This window comes from Chiroxiphia lanceolata, chromosome 14, assembly GCF_009829145.1.
Source record: "Chiroxiphia lanceolata isolate bChiLan1 chromosome 14, bChiLan1.pri, whole genome shotgun sequence".
NCBI lineage: Eukaryota > Metazoa > Chordata > Aves > Passeriformes > Pipridae > Chiroxiphia > Chiroxiphia lanceolata.
The window spans coordinates 17,897,817-17,920,370 of NC_045650.1; the positions used below are offsets into that span (position 1 = coordinate 17,897,817).

At 57.8% G+C, this 22,554-nt stretch overlaps 5 protein-coding genes across 7 annotated transcripts in view; 1 reads left to right on the forward strand and 4 right to left on the reverse strand.

The window, feature by feature from the left end:
• Positions 1-894, reverse strand: part of TEX11 (testis expressed 11) — a 29,451-nt gene extending 28,557 nt beyond the window's left edge. The window contains exons 1-2 of one of the 3 annotated variants that reach the window (XM_032702299.1): positions 786-894; positions 517-704 (exon numbers count right to left, since the gene is read on the reverse strand). In XM_032702299.1, coding sequence (XP_032558190.1) covers positions 517-704; positions 786-816 — 219 coding nt within the window. In that variant the 5' untranslated portion in view covers positions 817-894. Of the gene's footprint in view, positions 1-516 lie in introns of all 3 variants that reach the window. The other 2 variants (XM_032702298.1, XM_032702300.1) reach the window with 2 other exon arrangements.
• Positions 895-1,049: 155 nt separating this feature from the next.
• LOC116794012 (nuclear cap-binding protein subunit 2) lies at positions 1,050-3,848 on the forward strand. The gene is made up of 4 exons (XM_032702322.1): positions 1,050-1,234; positions 1,357-1,538; positions 2,295-2,433; positions 3,085-3,848. Exons 1-4 carry the CDS (start codon positions 1,148-1,150, stop codon positions 3,181-3,183), a joined length of 507 nt encoding a protein of 168 aa, XP_032558213.1. The 5' UTR covers positions 1,050-1,147; the 3' UTR covers positions 3,184-3,848.
• A 2,770-nt stretch (positions 3,849-6,618) lies between these two features.
• On the reverse strand, positions 6,619-7,986 carry LOC116794046 (serine protease 23-like). The gene is given in 5 exon segments (XM_032702363.1): positions 6,619-6,965; positions 6,968-7,042; positions 7,045-7,127; positions 7,182-7,361; positions 7,979-7,986. Coding segments are annotated over 5 exon segments (693 nt in total).
• Positions 7,987-9,827: 1,841 nt separating this feature from the next.
• Positions 9,828-17,416, reverse strand: SLC7A3 (solute carrier family 7 member 3). The gene is given in 15 exon segments (XM_032701657.1): positions 9,828-10,622; positions 10,729-10,794; positions 10,797-10,836; positions 11,106-11,272; positions 11,933-12,144; positions 12,416-12,518; positions 12,598-12,666; positions 12,669-12,735; positions 12,927-13,057; positions 13,060-13,146; positions 14,019-14,131; positions 14,233-14,410; positions 14,493-14,654; positions 14,850-15,258; positions 17,196-17,416. Coding segments are annotated over 14 exon segments (1,890 nt in total). The 5' UTR covers positions 15,220-15,258; positions 17,196-17,416; the 3' UTR covers positions 9,828-10,497.
• A 1,922-nt stretch (positions 17,417-19,338) lies between these two features.
• Positions 19,339-22,372, reverse strand: LOC116794047 (skin secretory protein xP2-like). Its single transcript, XM_032702364.1, has 7 exons — positions 21,805-22,372; positions 21,448-21,726; positions 21,100-21,231; positions 20,709-20,761; positions 19,961-20,033; positions 19,672-19,743; positions 19,339-19,517 (listed from the first exon to the last, which is right to left on the reverse strand). Exons 1-7 carry the CDS (start codon positions 22,370-22,372, stop codon positions 19,429-19,431), a joined length of 1,266 nt encoding a protein of 421 aa, XP_032558255.1. The 3' UTR covers positions 19,339-19,428.
• Between the last annotated feature and the right edge of the window lie 182 nt (positions 22,373-22,554).

The following is a 22,554-nucleotide window of genomic DNA, read 5'->3' on the forward strand; positions in this document are numbered from 1 at the left end:
ACCCTGTGCCAGGGCCTCACCACCCTCACAGGGGAGAACTTCTTCCTAACATCTAATCTAAATATACCCTTTCAGTTTGAAGCCATTCCCCCTTGTCCTATGCCCAAAGTCCCTCTACAGCTCATTGGGTGCCCCTTTAGGTACAGGAAGGGGCTTTAAGTTCTCCCCAGAGCCTTCTCATCTCCGGGCCGAATACCCCGAACTCTCAGCCTGTCCTAGGAAGGGTGTTCCAGCTCTCTGATCATCTCAGTGGCCTCGCTCCAACAGATCCGTCCTTCCTGTGCTGGGGATTCCCGAGCTGGACGCAGCATCCAGGTGGGGTCATTGCAACACACTTTTACATTTAGGATCGACATTTCCCATTGATTTTTAAAATGTAGCATTTCCCACTTTATTTTGGGCTACTACGACTCAAAAATGAACTGTTTTGTGTAGTGCCAGACACCGATCTTCGCCGCCGGGCGGAGGCGATGGGCGGCGGCAGCAGCGGGTGTTCGCAAGAGCTGCGGCACCAACCTGGGCGAGGCCCGCGGGGTGCGAGGCACAGGGACCTCCCGGTCCCTCAGGCGGGCCGGGAGCGGGGGACTCTCCCTGCGCCGCCCCCCCGGCCTCCTCAGGGAGGCTCCCCGCCGCCTGGAACAGCTCCTCGGTGAGCGCCGCGATTCGCGACGGCGCCTCCTCCCTCAGCAGCTCCCTCACCAGCCCTGCAACACAGGAGGAGAGCGGGGCGTGACACACAGCCGGGCGGCGTTTGTCGGGGACGGAGACCCCGCGCCCCGCGGCACCTTCCAGGGCGGCCACGCGCGACACCTCCATGGCCGGGGCGGCCCCTCAGGGGCGGCTCCGTGAGGGGGCGCGAGGCGGTGGGAACGGCGCCGCCGCACTGCGCGTGTGCCGGCCCAGGCCCAGCGCTCCCGGCGGACCTACCGCGCCACCGATTGGCTGTTCGGCTCCTCCGCCCCGCCTCCCCACCCCGAGCGACAGCTCTCTCAGCCAATCGCGCGGCGCAGCGCGACGGCTCCTCCCCCTGCGAGCCACCCGCGCGTTCCGGTGCGCGCGGTGCTTCCGGAAGGGTCCCGGGAGCGGGGCCGGGATCGAGGCCCGGGAGTGGGGCCCGGAGCGGGGCCCGGGCGGGCGGGAGGGCGCGATGTCGGGGCTGCTGCACACCACGCTGAGCGGGCTCAACAGCGACTCGTACTGCGAGATCAGCCAGTACCGCGACCAGCACTTCAGGGTGCGCCCGACGGGGGCGGGGAGGGCCGTGTCCGGGGCAGGGCCGGGATGGAGCGGGAGGGAGCGGGTCAGTGGGAGCGCTGACCCTGCCGCGTGCGCCTCTGTGCGCCTCTGTGCCCGCAGGGCAGCAGGCAGCTGCAGGAGAAGTCCCTGAAGATCTCCTCCACGCTGTACGTCGGCAACCTGTCCTTCTACACCACCGAGGAGCAGATCCAGGAGCTCTTCTCCAAGTGCGGGGATGTCAAGAGGATTGTCATGGGTCTGGACAAGATCAAGAAGACCCCCTGTGGCTTCTGCTTTGTCGAGTATCCTTTCTCTTCCCCTTCTGTCAGCCCATGTGTGGTTACCACCTTTAGTTCCGAGCACAGCTGTGCTGCTGCTACTGGAAGGGAGACACAGCCAAGTGCTTTCTGCCAGGCACATCCTTTCCAACCTTGCACCTTGCTCTCCCCCACCTTAACTGTGAGACAGACTGTGCAGTGGTGCCACACATCACAAGTGCCACCACTGCTATTCTTTCTGGAGGTGACAGAGAGCTACTTTATTAATCTCTTTCATGGTTTTAGGGCCAAAAGGAGAACTGAGTCCTCAGTCTGAGGTCTTCTGTGGCCAGAGTACATGTTGGCTTTCTCACCTCGGCTTTACACCTGAAGGAAGTAGCAGCATAAGCCACGGGGGCATTCCCAGGCATAGGGTACACGCTCATACAGGTCATGCCACGAGCTGTCTGTGCAGAACTCCCCCTTTGTTCTGTTTCAGTCAAGTTTCACATAACATAAAGAGGCATATTACCTATTTCTTGCCCTCAGCAAGGCTTTAATGTCTTTGTTTCATCTTCTTGTCTCTGCAGGTCCTGACATTAAAGTACAGAATCCTCTCAGAGCTTTGACCGGTTTTAGCGCAGTTTTTGATCCTGTAGGGAAGAAAAAGGCTGGAGGGCAGGGGTGGGGGCTTTTTTGTCTGTTTCTAACATACAATAGTTCTCTTTTTTATTTTCCCTCTACCCAACAAAAAAAGAAAAAAAACCAACCAGGCTTAGATCTCCTTATAGAGTGCCTCAGATACTACACGAGGGCAGATGCCGAGCACGCCATGCGGTTCATCAACGGCACGCGGCTGGACGACCGCATCATCCGGACCGACTGGGATGCTGGGTTCAAGGAGGGGAGGCAGTATGGGAGAGGAAAGACTGGAGGACAGGTAAAGGCAATACCAGTTCACCCCCTGAATCTGATCCCCCCGAAAGGCTCTGTACTTCTTCGCTTGTTTTGTCTCACGCAGACTCTAAGGACCTGACGGCGAAGTTTAGTCGCTCCCGGGTTGTTTTGGTAACTGATGCTTGGTGTTAAAAGCTGGGAACAACTTAAGGCCATTTCCATCTAGGACTCCAAACTTCCTGTAATGCAAGCAGGATGCTCCCAAATCCAAGCCAGTACTCTTAAAATGATGCAGAATTTGTGTGGAGGGGGACAGTGTAGCTGCCAGGCCAATCTCAGGACACAGCAGTTTGCCCCAGGGCAAAGGTGTGAGGTTCCTTTGCAGATTTCCAGGGTGGAGGGAGTAAAATGTTCTGGGGACCAAGCTTGGCAATTCAGAAAATTGGGCTGCAAAGCTGAATGAAAATATTTTGAGGTCTTCGTTGCTTATATGAAAACACCTCAGCCATCAGATATATCATTATTTCTCATCTTCACCACCTTTTTGGTGGATTATTTGAGGAGATCTCAAATGAGTTGAAGTGCTTCTAACCTGAACTTCAGTTGCCCACCAAGTGAACAAGGAGTGGGTGATGAAGTCCAGGAGGAGACAGGAGTGCAGGTTACTGACATGTGTGTTGTTGCTGTGCCCCAGGTGCGAGATGAGTACCGGACAGACTACGATGTGGGAAGAGGTGGCTTTGGCAAGATCATTCAGATGCAGAAGGCAAATCACCAGCCTGCAATCTATTAACTGCTATGTGGTTCCTAGGTCATAGAGGGCTCTGTCCTTCCAGAGCTAGCCCTGTTGTCGCATTTGGGATCGGGGTATGGAGTGAGATCCAAGTTCCAGCAAAAGGTGGCCCTCCTTAGACTGTGGATATACATGTATTCATTCTCCCTTCCTTCTGAGCTAGAGAGGATGTTCTGTGCTGATACAGGGCAACAAGGGGAAAAAAGAAAAGGACAGCTCTGCAGGATTCTGGGCAAGAAGAAATGCAGCATGTCACACACACCTTATGCTATGACATCCTCTTCATGTTGCAGCTAAAGCAGGTGGCTTCCTCCAAGCTGCAAGTGCAGCCGTGGTTGCTTTCACATGGGACATTTTTAAGAGCTTACCACCATCTGAGCCCTCCAGGTACCTCGTGGAGATGCACAAGAGATTCAGGTTTCTGATTTACAACCTCACCTGCTTAAAAAGCAGTATCACTGTTTGGATGAGAGACGTGGAACAAGTCTTACTATCCACTTGGAGGTGCTTGTCTGCACATCTAGCCCTTGGATTGGTCAGGGCCTGCAGAGAATTTCTCCTTGTGATGCCCCAGCGCTGCCTGGCTTTTCAGATCCTTGCTGTTCAGTGTGATTTTGTTAAAAAGTTTCTGTTAATTTTTTAAATAAACAGTTGTATTGGCTCTGGCTGAGGTGAAAGTAATTTTACCCCTAGCAGCCCTCATGGACCTGTGCTTTGTATTGGTAGCTAGAAAGGTGTTGATAACACACCAGTGTTTTGTCTACTGCTGAGCAGTGTTCCCACAGCATCAAGGCTGTCTCTAACATTCACCCCTCACCAGCAGGCTGGGAGGGGGGTCAAGATCTTGGGAGGGGCAGAGCCAGCACAGCTGACCCAACCTGAGCAATGGGATATTCTGCTCAGCAATAAAAGCTAAGAGAAAGGAGAAGGGGGACGTTCCTTGTGAAAACATCTTTCTTCTGGAGCAGCTGCTGTGTGTACTGAAGCCCTGCTTCCCAGGAAGTGGCTGGACATCTCCTGCTGGTGGGAAATTGAGAATAAATATTTAGTTTTCCTTTGCTTCCACATGCGACCTTGCTTTTGCTTGATTAAACTGCCTTTATCTTGACCCACAAGTTCCTGTTTCCATCTCACTTTCTCCCTGCCCCGTCCTGCTGAGGAGGGGAGTGACAGAGCAGCCTGATGGGTACCTGGAGTCCAGCCAGGGTCAGCCCCCCACAGTCCTGTTGGTTCCCAGCGTGGGGCCTGAGACTGTGGCAGTTTTGTGTCAGTGTGCTATAGCTGTAGTATTTACTAATCAGGCAGCTCCCGTCAGGTCACAGTTTGTTGGCTGCACTGCTTATCTCTTTGCTTTGCTGGGCTTGGGAACATGTTAGTACAAACCACTGCTCTGTGCTTTGCCCTGCACACCCATGGCCTTGCTCTGCTGGGGGAGCTGTCTCGTGGAGTGGATCAGGGAATACATCTCCCTCTCCCTAGCCAGGACTGGTGTGGGTGGCTTTATTGTGCAGGCTCCTGAGGTCTCTGCTCACCCTTACATGAGCTGTTTAATACTACTAATTAACACTGCTGGCATATCATGGGGTCTGTGTAATCTGGCATCATCCTGGTGTAAGAGAAGGCAACTTTTGGGTGAGTCAGTACTAAAATGTGCCCTGAGGCGGCTGGGCCGTGGGTGGCAGAATGTGTGGAAGGATTTGGGCAGGTGCCTGGGGCAGTTATCACCTCCCATAGCCCAGGACTTCACACCTGAACAGGCAAGTAACGCTGGCAAACTCACATGCCTCCTGACAGAAGGGGCCCCCAGTGAAAACCAGCAGCTTCTGGCACTGTGCTGGGCCTTGGCATGGGCCTGCTGAGCCACAGTTCAGGGCTATCAGAGGGCTGTGGTTAAGTCAGGGACCCAAGACACCTCTGGGAATATCTTGACAGAGGCTGGGGTACAAACTACATCTGAGGTCATGATAGTAGAGATACAAGAACACAATTGCCCCAGTCGTGAAAAACAAACAGTGGACATGGAGTTCAATTATTAAGGGAGGAGGAGAAAGAAGGGTTTAATCAAGAAGCTGGCTCTTCAGCAAAACGAGGGAATTCAGACAAGAAGTGGAAACTACCCAGTCTGACTTCACCAGAACTTTGAGACCTGCAGAAAGACTACAGACACCAGGCAGGTATGTGGGTTCCTGGCATCCAGCCAAGGTCAGCCCACCCCAGCAGTGAGTCCTGTACCTGTTGCAGTTTGTGTGTCAAAGCCACTTCCTCTGTGACACAAACTGGGGCGGGGGGACACGTTTCTTGTTGGTGTCTTAAAGCTGCTGCCACTTGTAAACATATAGATAAACACTGAAAAGGATGCACGAGTCTCCCTGTGTTTCTCTGCGCTTCTGTCTTGGTGCTGGCTTTTCCTCTTCTGTTGTGCAGTAGCTGATGGCTGATGTCAGAAGCAAGTTGCTTGTGAAGTATATTGTCTGCTCTGAGTCAGATCAGTACTTATATTTCACATCAGCAGCTTCTGGGAGAACTTTCCCTGTCCTGTCACCTGTTCCACAACTGGAGTAGCCTGTGAAGCATAACAAATGTTCAGTGAGCACTTCAGAGAGGAAGGAACCAAGAACTCCCTTCCCTGTGTTTCTTCCTATTTTAAGAAGGCCATGGCTGGCACTCTCTAGCCTGTTCTTATGTCCAAACAAGGGACCAGAGGAGATGTAAACCCTTTTTGGTCTTGGCTAGGGCAGGTAATTCCACTGAACAAGTTAAATTCTGTCTGTAAATTTTGGTTTTATTGTGTAAATAATAGCAGCTGCTCCCTGCCCAGTAATGTGTCATCATGATTTTTCATGCATTATCTCGTCTGGGGTGATAGAAACTGTTGCACACCCATCTGCAGACCAGGCATGTAAGTTAAATTAGTTTAACACTCACATGAAGTCTTGGTAACTGAGCTAGAGGAGGTGTTACATTTAATTTGTTGAAATGTCTCCTACATGTTTGTTTTGCAAGTCAGGTTGCTGTGCCCGTACAACTGTCACAGGTCTTGAAGGAACTGCATGTTTATTCTTCATCAGGTTTAAGCAGTGACAGCACTGAGTGGCCTGTGATGAAGGCTGCCCCTGAGATGCAGTGAAAAGGAACAGGACGTTGACTTAAGAGTGAAAAATACAAGCAGTCATCTGTCCAGCCTTGCAAAGCACCACCAGCGTGAGATCCCTTGTGGAGAATATGAATTATAGAGGGAATAATTGCCTGGGTAAACACAGCAGGAAAATAGGAAAACTTCAGGAAGATGGAGAAGGGTAACAGCCATAAAATCTAGGATTAGCAAAAAATCTCATGTGTATGAGGTAGGGAAACATAAGGCAAGCTTTATACAGTGTCATATAGGGTCTCACACTTTGCACACACACCCCAGAGCCAGATGCACCAGGGCTGCCATCACAGTAGGTGAGAAGGACCACCTCGTCCTCCCTCCACACAAGAGGCAGACACTTCACCCAGCAGGTCACTGTCAAACCCTGAGAAATCACTCCTCTTCCCAGCCATCTTCTCTGCTGCCAGAGCTGCCATCAGCTTCATGTGCAGGCACCAGCATGGCCTGTGCAGCCTCAAAAGGGTGTAGTCATAGCCCACACTGACCAAGGATGGGCCCACGTGCATCACCAGCCTCCCCATCCCATTGCCAGCACCCTGCGCCAGCATCAGGAAACTCACTTGGATCTTCTTGACCCCCTTCACGTAGACTTTGCCATGGTGAAGGCAGTAGGCAGTGGTGAGGATGTGTCTTCAAACACCAGCACACCCATGCAGCCTGTGGGGATCCTGATGGTGGCAGAGAAGCGAGAGCTCATCAGGAAGTGGCCCCACTGATGGAAAACCGCCTGTCTGCACCATAAATCTGCTGCTTGCACTGCATATGCTGCCTCCACCCCCTCCTCCCTACACCACTCACTCAAGGGCTCACTTCCACCACAGTGAGGGTACGGGTGCTGTTGGGATACACTGTCTCATAATAGGGGTACTCCTGGAAGCTCTGAGGGATCACGATGAGGTCCTGCCAGGGGCAGGTGTGGTCACAGCATGTCATGAGCTCCAGGACGGACTGTGACAGGAACCACCCTTTGGCTGGTTGCAGTGTGGAGCAGGGAACACGAGTGGGAACCAGGTCACCAGCTGCAGCACTAGAAGAAAGGAGAGTAAAAGAAGAGTGACCATCTGGCAGCAAGCCATCATGCCAGGCCTGCAAAGGCAAAGCAAGGCAAGCATTAAGCCTGCATGATTAGAGAGCTCAGGGCCAGGAGGATTATCGGATGCACACAGCCTCCTGCCAGCTACTAGGTCATGCGTGCTTAATCTTACCACAGAAAGCAGAAGGGTTGGGACCTGTCTGGAGCCAGGTGGGTGAGGAGTGATAGGAATCTTGCCGGCTTTGATCTCCTGGAGCTCTTCCGGACAGCGAGGCCCATACAGCACAACCCGGGGCTGTTGCAGAAATGTCAGGAGCTGAACAGTTTGCTCTGTCATGCCGGTGACCCCATCTGCCTGGAGTCAATTCCCTGGATTCCAGGACTCATGTCCTGCTGATGGATTTGTCCCACTCAGCAGCCACCGCTCCGCCAGCTGATCACCTGCAGGGAAGGGAATCTGACAGTGTCCACTCGCTCACTGGTTTTACAGGGAAGAAGGTGGCACATTAACTCCTCAGGTTGAAGCATTTGGTGTCACAGAGTAGAACAGACTTGCCAGCCTATTTTAACTCCTAACCAGATTATTGTACCCAATTTAAAATTTAATCTACTGCTTCATCTCCGCGTGCCAGGCCCCCCCCCTTTCTGGTAGGGGAGCAGTGCAGGGGCAGCCTCTGCAGTGACAGCTCTTCCTCCAAGGACTCAGTGTCACAGTTCCCCATCCCCATACTGCCTCCAGCCTGTGTGGCCACACGGGCTCCTCTCAGCAGCCCCCCGGAGGGTGGCAAGCAGCTGGTGTGCAGGAGAGCTGCTCCGATGGCTCCACCAGGAAGCTCTGTGTCCCCACAGGCAGCTGGATACGAAATTAAGAATGCCACGGGATTAGGGTGGAGCCAGATGGGGAGGGAGGCTGAGAGTCACCCATTCTCTGCACCCCTGGCACCCTGACCCACCAGCACTGCACCCCTGGCATGGCCTGTGGCCAAGGCACACTGTTATCAGCCGACGACCACAGCCAGACCTCCACTGCAATGCTGCCCCAAACTCTTGCCTCCTCACCACTGCTCACAAACCAAGCCCTGGCTGTATCTCCCAGGGGGGTCTGTCTGAGTGTCCCCCTCGGCACTACAGCCAGCAAGGCAGCGCTGAGCCAGGAGCCAGCCCTGCTGCCCCTGCCCACGCTGGTGCCCGTGCAGTGGCAGAGGCACCAACGGGAGGGCTTCAGGTGTGTTTGGTGCTTTGCCAGCCCTGGAGCTGCCCTGGGGAAGGCCCATGGCTGGGCAGCAGGCAGGAACACAGCCTGTGCTGCCAGCCTGGGTGGAAGTGCCTGGGCTGTCAGGGCAAACCACAGGCAGCTGTGTGTGGGGCTGGGCACTTCCTTCCCCTAAAGGGTGGGTTGTCACAGGCCCCTCAGCAGCAAGGCCAGGCTCTGCTTTTTTGATGAGTTTTCTCAAACCAGAAAATGGCCCCTCCCTGACCGGCACAGGAGGGGAAAGCCTTGGGTAACAGCCCTGAAACCAGGGACACGAGTGCCAGGGGGTCTGCAGGCTCAGGGCTCAGCAGGGCCCATGTGCTGCCCCCGGCCAGAAGATACCCATAAGGTGGGTGGTGAAACAGTGTGGCACACCAAGGCACCAGCTTGACTAGGAGGGCTGGAAGCAGCCGTGAGGAGCCAGTGCCAGGAGCCGGCTGTCCCTGGGGGCTGGAGCCTGAGGCTCTGGCAGGGCACCCCAAGCCAGGGCACCGGGGCAGTGAGTGCCTGGCCTGGGGTCAGAGTAGGTGCTGCAGCCCCTTTTACTCCAGGCACAGCCCTGGGCAGGGCTCACAGCTCCAGCCTAGGGGCCAAGCAGAGCTGATGGTGCGGGGTGCCTCGCTGCTGACCGTGCAGTGACCCTGTGCCATTGCCAATAAACAGGGAGAGATGCCAAAACCAAGCACAATCCATCTGCCCTAAATTAGTTCATCTTGAATAATAATGTCAGGTCTGATTTAGACCAGACCAGAATCTGGAAAATCATCATCTCACATGGATGCAGCCCAGCTCCTGGCCATGCTTCTTCTGCAATCACTGCTGGCATCCCCAGGAGATATTTTCAAGGTCTTTACTGCATCCACTACTCTGGGACCTGGTGACACAATCCCTCACAGCACAGGGCGTGCAAGGCAGGACCATGACAGGATGCTGTCCTGCCCCTAGGTACCAGCAGCACTGGTTTTGAGCTGGCCTGGAGGCACTGCTCCACAGCTCCTGGCTCACAAGCTCACTGTCCCCCTCCCAGGGGAGAGTGCAAGGGCGGGTGGTTCCAGCTGGCAGATTTCAGGCAGGGAGCTCACCCAGCACAGCCTAGCTGGAACCAGGCATTGTTCTGCACTGGCACCAGCCTGATACCCACCCCGGTAGCATGTAGGGACCTGCTCAGGGGCCCATGACCACAGGGCATTAACATAGATGCAGCAAGATCAACAGAGACAAGCACTTAAAAAATATTATGAGGTATAAAAACTGACATTAAAACGCAAACTGTACAAACACATGTGAGGTTGGAGAGCAGTACAGCTACACTGGGGACATCTTCACGGACACTGGAGCTAAGCAACGCGGCCAGGGCAGCACAAGGCTCAAGTAGAGGATGCAAATTATAGGCCGGCTCAGTTCTGTGCTGGCAGGGAGTACCGGTCTGCTGGCAGTACCGTGAGGATCAGAACAATTCATAGCAAGCCCCTCTGCCCAGCTACAGCCATGGATGCCATGTATACAGCTGGCACTTGGAAACCCCAGAGAGGAGGTGGTAAACACAGCAACGTGACGGAACAAGTACCACTGCACCACTGTATCATCATGTAGGGCCTCCAGTGCACAGGGAAAGCAGTTTTTGTGGTAGGAGGGGCCATACCATTGTTGTTTGCTCCTCAGCAGGACAGAGACCAGGCCTGGCCCACCAGCACTCCCACCCAGCCTGGAGACTTGTCTCCACAACCTCTGCTCTGCAAGGGGAAAGGGCAGCACATGACCAAGCTCCGCAGTCCTGACTCTGGGACTCCCTATAGGAGAGGGGATGGATGCACTGTGGCGGATCACGATCTTGTCCCCAAGCGGGAACACTGGCAGGGGTCCATGGAGTGTTTGTGCCTAGTGCTTCAGACTGCAGCAGCCCCCAGGGCTGAGGTCCAGTCCAGGATGGTGAAGAGGCTTTTCTTCTGCATTTTTCCCTTCCACACTGTTCCGAATCCCATAGCCAAAGTAAATCCCAAAACCTGCAGGACAGTTTTCATAATGAAATGCACAATGGTGGGCTGCCAGCATTAACATCCCCCCAGGAGAGACCTGCAGGTATCGTGCTCCCTGCCATAGGACACCTACCCAAAACCATCCAGATGGCAAACCGTATCCAGGTGCCGGGACTCAGCTGTACCATCAGCAGGATGTAACAAAGATGCTGAAGATCGGCAGCAATGGGAGGAAAGGTACCTGCAAGGGACAAGTTGTGCTGTGTCAACTGTGCCTTGAGGGACCAGGCCAGATTTGAGGATGCTGGTGGCCACAGAGGGACCCCATCCCCACCACACCCAGAGGATACCCGGGCACTTCCACACTGGGGACTGCACCTCAGAGAGGTCTGAGGGTTCTGGGCCTTCTTGGTAACTGCCTGGCAGCAAGCCCTGGCAGACCCTGCAATGCCCAGATCCTGTTGGAGTCCATGGGGGTGCAGATGCCAAGCTGCAGGGGGCTGCACTCACTTTGAAGTTTAATCGTGCGTTGCTCTGTGGCTGCCTCCAAATGATGATGGTGGGAATGAGCAAAGCCACGAGGAGCAGCACCAGGACCACGATGCAGCCCACATTGGTGTCCTTCATAGCAGCCACACTGAAGGTCAGGAACACGCAGAGACCTGTGACCACCGTGGCTGCAAGAGAGGGGTTAGTCAGGGGGCTGCATTGCCTGTGGCCTCCTTGGGACCCTGAGCCTCACCAACAGCTGGGCTGAGGCACCCATTCCTCTTGGTCAGGTAAGGGGCCAGCACCTGCTGTCTCCAACATCCACCCCAAAGCCTCAGGAAAGCGCTTTGCTGGAGGTGCTTGCCAACCCAGCAAGCTGCAGGGAACCTGCACTCAGCTGGGCTCAGACCCAGCTCTGACACTTACCCAGACCTGGCTGAGCCACCCCATTCTGGCTGCACAATGGAACCATTGAGGGACAAGCCAAAGCAGACCAAGCCAAAGCACTCTCAAGGAGTTGGGGACCACCTTCACTGGTGGCCAGCATGGGCCAGGCTCATCACAGGGATCTCCCGTGACCACCCACACATGCTTGGCTTAGCACCATGTCCACCAACAACCCCCGTGCACCCCAAAAACCACAGCTGTACCCTGCACTTGGCACCCTGCTCAGGGCAGGTGGGTTCAGCACCCGCTGGCACTGCCAACAGCAGCTGGCAGCCTGCGCTGCCTGGCTTCTCTCCTCCACCTGGCCCCTCTCCATCCCTTCCCAGCTCTGCAGAGACACGCCAAAACCACTCCAGCCCCTGGCAGGAGGGGACATCAGCTGCCAGCTCCCACTCACTCACCAATGACCGAGACACAGACATAGACGATGCGCCCCGAGAGCGCAGTGGGGGTGTCCGAAGGTGGGTTAAAGAGTGTTGAACAGGACAGTGTCTCCTTCTGCTGGTCACTGGCAGCAGTGATGGTTGGATTCATGATCACCCTCTCTTCCTCATTCCCATTCAGCTCCAGCATTTCCATGGCCTTCGGGGAGTTCAGCTGCCCAGACTGGTACCTGAGCAGGTAGGACAAGATTGCAGCAGAGCCCACAGAACTTCATAGCCCAGGGGGACAGTGGGCAGCACCCTCATATTCCTACTGCTCCAGCAGTGGCCCCAGGACAGCCACTACAAGGATATGCCCAGAGACACCTCACAGGCTCTCGTGAGCAGCCTCCACCTTGGGGGCTGGACACTTCCCCAGGCTGCATGCCCCCAGGAAAAAGCTGTGGCTAAAATCCCCCGGGAACATCCACCCTGGCACCACCACACAGAAGGAGTCACCCCCGGAGGATGAGCACACACACTGCCACCAAGGAGTAGGCCAGCAACGTGCCGATCGACATGAGGTCCACCAGGTCCTTCAGGTCAAGCAGGAAGGCCAACACCGCTGCAATGAGGACACGCAGCATGAGCACAGCTCCAGACCACTGCGGGGCCAAGTGTGAGGCGGTGGCCAGGAGCCTTACCTGAGAAGAGCCCCGAGGTGATGGTAGCTAACAGAGGGGTCTTTGTGCGATCGTTGATGTTGGAGAGGGCTTGAAGAGCAGCCCGTCCTCTGCCATGGCATGGATCACTCGGGGCATGGGAAACATGGAGCCCAGCAGCTGCCGTGGGGAGAGATGGCTTAGGGCCTGCCAGGCAAGCTGTTCACACCCACCACCCAGACAGGGATGGGACCGGCTGTGTCCCAGGAGCAGGGCAGAAGCTGGGCAGAGCAAGTCCCCAGCCCAGCCTGGAAGCATGATGCTGGTCCCTGCACTGGGCCAGGCAGTGCCAGGAATAGGGCCGGTCCTACCTGGTGGAGAGGGCACAGAGTAGCCAACGGCACAGCGTAGCGGGCAGCTCCCAGCCAACTGCCTTGAAAAGCCTCGGGCAGAGGGCTGTTCTTGTTCACGAGGAAGTAGGGCACCATGAGAGTCAGGGACCAGAGACCCCGAAATAAGCCACAAAGCAGATGAAGAGGGACACAATGATGCCAATGGGGATCGAGCGCTGTGGGTTCCTGGCTTCCTCCCCTGTACAGAGAGAAGAGAGAGCGTGTGTCCCCACTCCATGGCACAGCATGGGCGCTAGCCTCAAGGAATGGCAGCATGGGACTGGGCAGCAGCAGGCAGGGCTGTTGGAGAGGAGGGGTCCCCAGCCATGCTGCTGCGCTGGCAGAAGTTTGGCCCTGCTGAGAGCAGAGGCTGTGGCTGCAGCTCTGGCTTCCAGGGATGTAGCAGCCTGGCAGCCCCCCTGACCATGCCAGCTCTTTACCCCCACCCCTCCCCGTCCCTACAGAGCCTGCTGAATAGAGGTTCTCCATCACCTCAGCTTTGCAAAGATGTGCTGTGCCACACTCCCAGCAAGGGGCTCGGCAGTGGTGTAGGAGGAAAGGAGGCAGCTGCTGGGCAGCCCCTGGGGGCAGGGAAGCACAGGGAGGTCAGGCAGAACAGCCTGTACCAGCCACCCACTAAGTAGATTTCTGGAGGAATGAGAGGAAATTAAGAGGGCTCCCTGTGTTCCAGGAAGCAGTGGTTCTGCACGAACCCAGTCATTTAGAAAAAGGTTGCTTGAGGCTGGGAAATTACTAGGAGGCACTAACAATTCCCAGGACTGTTGCAGCTTCGGCTCAGCAGTCAAAAGGCTCCCTGCTGCTCCAGGAGCTGCCTGCACAGGCAGGGTGCAGCCCTGCTACCACCATGTGGTGTAATGAACCCCTTTTCCTGCAGCAGGCCAGACTGTGAGCCCTTTCGCCTGGCCCAGCTGGAGATACTCCGCAGGGAAACCTCCCAGGGGTGGTGGGACCAGCTGTTTCCCACACCATGGAGCATCCTCCCCAGCAGATCCCAGACAGCTGCTGGCTGTGTAGGGGAAATGCCCACACCACCCTCACCCAAGGCAGTACCTGTAGTGGCAATGCAGTCAAAGCCCACGAAGGCATAGAAACAGGTGGCAGCACCGGTCAGGATCCCTTCCAGTCCAAAGGGGACAAACCCACCGGAGCCAAAGGCTGTTTTCCTGGAAAGCAGGGAGGAGAGCAGCTGCCGTGGGGTCCATGGACAGCGGGGCCTACGCCTGCCCTGTGCCAGACCCTGGCCTAGCACAGTTGCTCTCCTTACATGCCATCATGTGGGTCCGGGTGCGTGAGGTTGGCATAGTCCTCCTCCGAGAGCTGCCAGTTCTTGATGTCCCCCTTGACAAAGCCAGCGATGATGACGAAGCTCAGCACTAACAGGTTCACCGCCGTGAAGATTTTGTTCACAAGGGCGGATTCACTGACACCGAAGGCCAGCAGTGCTGTGGGGACAGAAGAGGTGAGTGGGGACCCACTGGGCTCCCAAGCCCCACCCACGGTGCCACGGAGCGCTCCTATGCACACTCACCAGTAAGCAGCGCAATCAGATTAATGCAAAGAAGTCCGGGCGCTCGGCCAGCACCCCTGGCAGGTGCAGTGCAGTCTTGTTGGCGAAGAAGGTGGAGATGTGGTTGCCGATGATGTTGTCAAACGCCGCACTCCAAGCTCGAGCCACACTGGCCGTACCTTGTCGATGGCAAATCCGTGCATCAGTCCGAGCCCAGGGCAGAGTGGCATCGCCCACTCCCACCTCAGCACCCACCTCCCTGCTGATCCCACCCCACAGCACCACATGCCACCCCTAGAAACACCCCCCATGCTGACAGCACAGTGCTGAAAAGACCCCAGGCACACATGCCAGCACGCTGCCTGGCCTCATACCTATCACATAGGAGAGAATGAGGTTCCAGCCGGTTGTAAAAGCCCAGATCTCACCAACGGTGACGTAGCTGTAGAGGTAGGCAGAGCCGGCCTTGGGGACACGGGCCCCAAACTCTGCATAGCAGAGTCCAGCGAGTACCGATGAGAAAGCAGCCACCAGGAAGCAGAGAACTATGGAGGGACCGGCCATCTCCTTGGCTACCTCCCCAGCCAGCACATACACGCCGGCCCCCAGCGTGCTGCCCACCCCCAGGGCTATGAGGTCCAGTGTGGAGAGGCAGCGGGCAAAACGCGTGTCATCGGAGCTCAGATCCACCACGCGCCGGCGGATCAGCTTCTTCCCAATACTGGTCATTTTTTCCCTGAACATCTTGTCCTCTCCTGGGCGGTGCTCAGCTGCTCAAAAGCCCTGCAAGAGAAGGGACCATAGGAATGTGAAGCTCAGTGTCCCTCGGGCAGCAAGACCAATGCTGCAGGGAGCAGGGCAGGCAGCGATGCCCAGAGGACCCTGCTCCCAGCTGACCCATCAGCACCAAGCCCCTGCCATGCTGGTAGGGCAGAGACTCTGGTGGCTCCCTCCAAGGCGCTGTGGGGCTGCACATACCCCACCTGCACAGCTCCTGCACCAGAACAGTGAGCCAGAGATGGACCCACCGAGTTCATGGCAGGAAACAGGCTCTTTGCTCAAGCACTGTGTGGTCCCAACCACAGGGCCCCTAGGCACATCCCAGAGCTTGCCCACTGTTTTCCAGCAAGTCCCCATTGATTTGGCAGCCTGTAGATCCTTCAGCCCAAACTTGACTGCGGGTGCATCCCTCCGGCCTGGCGTGTGGGTGTGCACATCAGCAGTGGTGGGGAGACAAAGCATTCCTCCAGCAGAGGATTTGGCAGGCTGGGCTGACTCACTGGGATGCAGCCATTCCTTTTTCACTTTCAGCTTCTGCACCACACCCTTGACAGGGATGTGTAACCAGACACAGCACAGGCCCCCAGCACAAATCCCTTGCCTGCAGACAGTGCTTGCCAAGCTGCCTGCAAGCTCTGCAGGCTGTAATCACCCTGAACGTGTGAGCAACAGCATCCTCTGGCTCACAGGAGCCACCCATCCCTGAAAGGCTCTTAAAATGAGCACCTTGTGAAGCAGGCATCCAGCACAGGGTGAGAGGAGCCGCATGGAAAGTGACTCCCAATGCCCACGGCCATGGCTGGCACCTGTGCCCATCACTGAACCAGTTGCTCACCAGCATCTTCTCCCTGCTGGCTTCTCCTTTCATTGGGAAAGGAAACACACCCCAGTTGGGTGACCAGTGCACCAATGCTGTGCTGCATGGATCAGTGTAACTACAAGAGGATAACTTTGTGATTCTTTTCCATAGAGGGGGGTTATCAGTTAGGGTCACAGGGGCAGCCACCAGTGGCTGCTTCCTCATAACTAGCAAACCTGCCAGTTTCCAGAGAAACCTCCTCCCGAGCTCACACTTCCATAGAACCATTCTGAAGAAACCTCCTCCCGAGCTGGTACGTGTCACATTCAGCCTTGGCCCAAGGAGTTGTCCCAGCCTGCTAAGCCTCTGGGCTAGGTTTCAAGGGAATAAGTGCCCCAGCACCGGCACCCTCCCCAGTCACTACCTGGAGAGCTCTGGCTGCCTTCCTCAGGTCTACTCGACTGTTCCAAGGATTTCTGACACCAGAGCGAGCTCAAGAGTTGCAAGGAAGGGGCTGGTAGCAGAAACGTGTTCCGCCTTATTGCGAGAGCATGGCCGAGGAAAAAAGGCGCGAGTGGCACCGAGGAAGATGGGGGGCAGCCTCCCCTTCTCCCGCCGTGCCCGATGTCGGGAACGCGCTGAGCATCCGGACGAGCACCAGTCCCTGTCAAAGCCGACCGAGGGACAGCGCTCGGCGGGCACCGGGGGAGCCGCGGCCCACGGCCGGAGCAGGCTCGCTGAAAGCCACCTTCTCACCCGACACGGAGAGCGCGCAGCGAGCTACGGGTGGGCAGAGGAGCAGAGAAGCAACGTGTTGGGCGACAACAGGAGCCTCCTGCTGCATCCCAGTGCCCACCGCATCCCAGTGCCCACCGCACCCCGCCGCGACTCGGCGCAGGTGCCGGGGGCCGCCAGCCCTTGCTCGGGGCCATTCCCCCAGCCCCCGCGGGGGCATCTCCGGTCCCGAGGAGTGCCAGTCAGGCTCGGTCCCACCGGGGTGTCTGGAGCAGCCCCGGGGATGGAAAAGCCGGAACGGGGCGCGGCGGCGGGTCCGCCACGTGCGAGCGGCAGCTGATGCAAGCGCGGCACCGGTTCCGCCAAGGCCCCTCCCGGCGCGGCGGCGGCGCCCGCCGACACTCACCGGCGGCGCGGCTCGGCACGGTTCGGTACGGCTCGGCACGGTACAGCTCAGCTCGCTCCGGTGCGATCCCGTTCAGATCAGATCAGCTCTGCTTCGCTTATTCTGGGAACAAGCCGCCGGGCGCCGGAGCTGAAATGAAGGGCGGGACGGCTCCGCCCGTCTGATGACGGCGCGCACCAAAAGGAGTCATTAGAAATGAGACCCCTGGCAGCCGCCCCTGCTTCTGGCAGAGCCGCCGCGGGGCAAGCAGCGGGTGAGCGGGAACAGCTGCGCGCCCTTTGCCGAGAAGTCCGTGCCCTCCCAGCCCCACGGGTGCCCGGTTGCCCACCACCGGCCAGCCGGCCGCCCCTATCGTCAGAGTTTTTAAAAAATAAAAATTCAAGTAATAAGTGGTAGCGGGGTGAGGACCAGGCACGGCTCCGGTCGGCCGCCGGGAGTGTGGCTGCTGCGGGCGGCAGGTCCGAGACCTGGGCAAGACACCGTGCGGTCGGTGGCGTCAGCCGTATTCCCTCAGCAAAGGCCACGGAGGGGGCGGCTGAGGGTCCCCCGGGACCAAATGTGCCATGACGGCAGAGCCCGCCCCGGCCTTGCCCTGTCGGGGCTGGGAGCGAGGCGAGGAGGCGAGGCCAGCCCTCCTATGGGAGCTGCGAGCGGAGCTCAGTCTAAGGCATGGAGAGGGACTGTGCTACGATCCCTGTATGCTCCGCAGGGAGAGGGGCCCGGACAGCGTTCCGCTACAGCCTCCTCAACTCTGGGAGCAACAAGCATCCCTAAGAGATGCCGGGAGAACCGCTCCGCTGCCGGGCCGGCAGCCCTGAGAGAGGCGGAGCCAGCACCCTCCTCGCCAGCACGCAGGCCGGTACCCGCCGCTCAGCAGCCCGACCTGATGCAATCCAGTGCTCGCATGTCGTGAGCACCCATTCAAACTGGTAGCGATGCCGGGAGGGTGAACCAGCCCCTCCCTGGCATCACAGGCAAGGCTCTGCTCTGACGCCACTGTCGAGGCAACAGGTCCAGCCGCTTCTTTCCTCCGAAGACGACCTCAGGATGACGGAAATATCACCGCCGCAGCTGCGATGACCTCACGGCGATGAAACACCAACGCACTCTGCGAACGCCACTTCCAGGCAGGCTGTGCCCCCGCGTGTCATCAAGGTCCCTTCCCTTTCCGGCCCCATGACCCCCACTGGGAACTAAGTGAGCTCAAGATCAAGTTGCAGAATTCCGTTTCCTTGGGCTGTTAGAGCTCAGATGCTTCCCGCTCCTTCTTGAAGGCGAGGACCCAGCTGGGCAGCACCATCACCGAGGGTGCTCCCGGGCAGGGCTGGCAGCACCACGGGCACAGCAGGACTCCAAGGGGGGGGGGGGGGGTGTCACCCTGGCCCAGGCAGACAGACACTGGGTGGGTACCCAGAGCAGTAGGGGGTGGATGACACCAAAATCATCCTGTTCCCAGAAACCCTGTTGCATTAGCACGTGCTGGGAGATAGTTTCAGTTTCACGGTGGGAGCAGCACTTGGCACTGAACATGTCTTCAGTTCCCAGACCTCACAGGCAGCTCCACATCTGTCTTCCCAGTACCCCATTCTCACCTCCCAGTCTTACCGTTCTCCACCCCTGTCATTCAGGGCCCTGAGCCAGAAGCACAGGCCAACGGCTGGGAGCAGGCAGAGGCATGGAGCGACCTAAGGGCACGTCCCAACAGGAGCAGCAGGAAGGCAAACAGTGGCAGGACATATGTTGCCAGCATAAAGGAGGGTAAGAGATGGCTCTAGCCCAGAAAGGGGGGCCAAAAGCCCTGCAGAAGCAGATCCCTTGGATACCCTCATTACCTTCCACAACCAAAGCATAGGATATCTCAGGTTGGTAGGGACCCATAAGAACTATCAAGTCCAGCTTTACAAACTCTCCAGCTTTGCTTCTCTCCCACCTGGAAGCACCAGGTTTGTCCAGAAAGGCTTCCCCAGAGCCCTGCTGTGCCTCCATCCGCCAGAACCCAAGCTCCTCCTTGCAGCAGACCTCAAGTCTCTGGCTGAGCAAAACCAGCCACAGTTGGGCACAGACCTGCCCTGTCTGCCCAGCATTTGGGGACCAGTGGGCAGCACTGGGCACTGCCCCTACCCCAGCAGACAGCAAGCACCACTGGAAAAGACACCTTTATTTTATTTCTTTTAAATACAAGCAGTTAAAAAAATTCACTTATTCAACAGTTCTACATGTATCACTCAGAGGCTCAGGCAGATGGACATGTGCCCATGTGCCAGCTGTCATCTCTCCCCAAGTCACCACCCTTGAACACTGCTGCATCTTCCACACAGACTCCTGGGAAGCAACAGCAGTGTCAACCTGACCCATGGGAAAGGCCACAAGCTGTGTCCCTTCCACCTGGCAGCCCTCGGTTACAGCGGCAAGGGATCATCAGAGCATCCCTGCAGCCTGCCCAGAGGTGAGGGCTCACTGCAGTGAGGGCACATACCTGCTGCTCTGAGCTGAGCCTGCAAGGAGCAGATTGTCTGGTGATAGGCTTCACACTGGGCAGTCTTGTCAGCTGCAGGCAGGAGGCAAGAAGGGCTGTGCTCAGCCCACCCTGAACACCTCAGCCCCAGACCCTCTAGGGCAGCAGCTGAGATCCTGCTCTACCCCCTAAACAAGAAGCCAGCCCCATCCCCACGGAGCTGCAGGCTGGGGGCTCCAGGGAGGAGCACAGGGGGTGTCACCTGGACTGTGGGTGTCCTGCAGCCCTCAGAACAGCCAGACCCACATACCAAGCTCCCCCTTCACTCGTTCCAGCTCTTTTTTCACACGCTCCAGCTCCTGGGACAGCTGATCACCTGCAGACTGGCAAGGGCAGGATGTAAGTGTGATGCAGGGAGTGGTCACCCCCACGCAGCGACCAGCAGCTCAGCCACAGCACAGCCCATCCACCGGAGGAGCACTGCAGCCCACCCAACACCCCAAGCCCAGCACCCTGGGGATCACTTCCACAGGGTGTCCATCACAACAGCAGTGCCTGCTGAAGGAGCCATGTTCACTTAGCAGTGAGCACCTGCCAGCACCTGTGTGTAACAAGAATGCCTTTGGCAGGTCACAGCCACAGAGTGAAGAGCCCTAAAACTGCTGGCAAATGCACAAACATATTTTTCAGGTAGGAGAATTCACAGCTTGGGAGCTTCACCTTGCTGCAAGCTCTGCTCACTCCATCCTGAGTACATCTCCAACATGTTAGGTGGTATAAAAGCAACAACAGAAGCCATAGGAGGTTTGCATGTTTCAAAAGGCCCTTAAAAATTTAACTGGAAAGAAGCCTGCAATCCCCTGAGCACCAGAGAGGTGGTAAAGCCATGCAGTAAATGAACATGGTTTTGTGTAAACCCTAGGGAAAGGCTAAATCAGTTCATGTGCCATCCAGGAAATTGGCAGCCCCAGGTCCCATCATCTTCCACCTCTGGCATAGCTGGCCCAGCAACAGTGTTGAACAGTGCTCTGTGCTGCCAGGACATAGCTGGCTCTTACCTGCTCAGCAGGGACTGCATCTTCACACCTTGAAAGCTCCTGTGTAGTTGATCCTGAAGGGAGGCCCAGGAAATGAAAGCAAAGAGCATCAACTCCTGCTCAGACAGTGCCCTGACTGACCAGGGCTGCTCCCTGTCCTATGGATGAGCTCAAGCACCAGAGCAAACTCAGTCTCTTTGCTGGGTGCCTCTCCAGGGAAAGGGACTTCACCTAGCCTTGCTGCTTCACATTTCACCTCCCCTCCTCTGAGCCCAAGTACACGAGATCCCCTCCAGTCCTTTCCCCAGAAACAGCTTTGACCCTGTAACTGAGATCTGAATGTTCTTCCCACGGCAGCAGCTCCCCCTCCCGCCACAACTCCGCCACCTCTGACGTTTCTGCCAAGACTCACCCATACTGATCCAAGAGCGCTGGGATGAAGCAGCTCTTCCCAGAGGCCGCAGTGAGGAGCGGGAAGCCAGGACAGGAATTGCTGTCGGTAGTCTTGATGAGGGCTGTTTGTGACCCCCAGCCTTGACAGCAGCTGTAGTGAACAAACATTAGGCACAGAGGCTGCTGCTCCGAAGCAGCCACACCGCACCACTCCTCAGGCAGCATGGGGCTTAGCCAGGCTGCCTGTCCTAGGCCCACGGGCACGACCACCACAAGACCATGGGGTGAGGGCTCCAAAGCCAAAGGGCTGCTAGCCCACATTGGCGGAAGGCCAATGTTAACATCACTTGGGGCATGAGCACATTACCTAAGCTTCTTCCTGCGCCGCTCCCAAGGACTCCTCGCTCCTCCTTCTCTGTCCTTGGCCGTGCTGCAGCCCAGGCCAACCCCCTTCTCCCTTCCTGCCGCATCAGCCCCCCCATGCTTCCCCGCTTCGCATGAGGCCAGCTGACAGGGGCGGAATTACTTTTCATCTGTGTGTCCCGGGGGGCGGGTTCGGGAAGGGCAGAAGGCTGTGCCTTTTTCAAAGCCCCGCCGGGATGCTGAACCCTGGACGTGGCAGGCGGCATCCCCTTCAGCCTGGTATCTGGGGGAGAGAGGGAGGGTTCAGCAGCGCCGGGCAGGCAGCGGCCGTGCCGGGGCTCCCGGCGGCGACCCCGCTTACCTGCGGGCTGGAGGAGCCGCTTTGGGCAGGCCGGGCCCGCCGTGCCGGCCGAGGGGAGCTGCAGCCCCTGCGAGGCCCGTGTGCAGGTCGGAGCGAGCCTGGCGCGGCCGCGGCCCGGGGAGCGGACGGCGGGGCCGGGGCGGCCGCCCGAGGGCTGCGCGGCACCGCGCCGGGCCCGGGAGAGCGGGCGGGCCCCGGGGCCAGCGCCGACCGCGGGCTGCGGGAGACACACGGGCTCCGCTCGGGCCGGGCCCGGGACCGCAGCGGCCTCGCAGGTGCTTGTGCCCGAGTCCGGGGCGCGCCCGTCGCTCGGGGCGGGCAGCGGCGTGGAGGTGACGGGCCCGGCGGGCTCGGCCCACGACTCGTCGGCCTCCCACGGGTCCGGCGTGGGCGCGGCGGCCTCGGCGAGGCGCAGGCGGTCGGCAATGAGGCGGCACTCATCCTCGAAGAAGCTGAGAAAGAGGGGGGAGCCCTGCGAGTGCAGCGCCTGGGCGTGTTGCAGCAGGTCCGGGCAGCCCGGCAAGCCGGGGCTGGCCCCCGGGCCTGCCCACGGGTCCGGCCGCCACATCGCGCTCGGGCACCGCCGCCCGCCCCCTCCCTGCGCCCGCCCCGTCCCACCCCGCCGGTTCCCCCGCCCCGCCAGCCCCCGGGACCAGGCAGAGGCTCGGCTTCACGGTCCTTCTGTTTACTCATGAGAAATCTAGCAGGGCACCTTATCTAGTCGACGCCCGTACTGTCTGCACCAAGAAG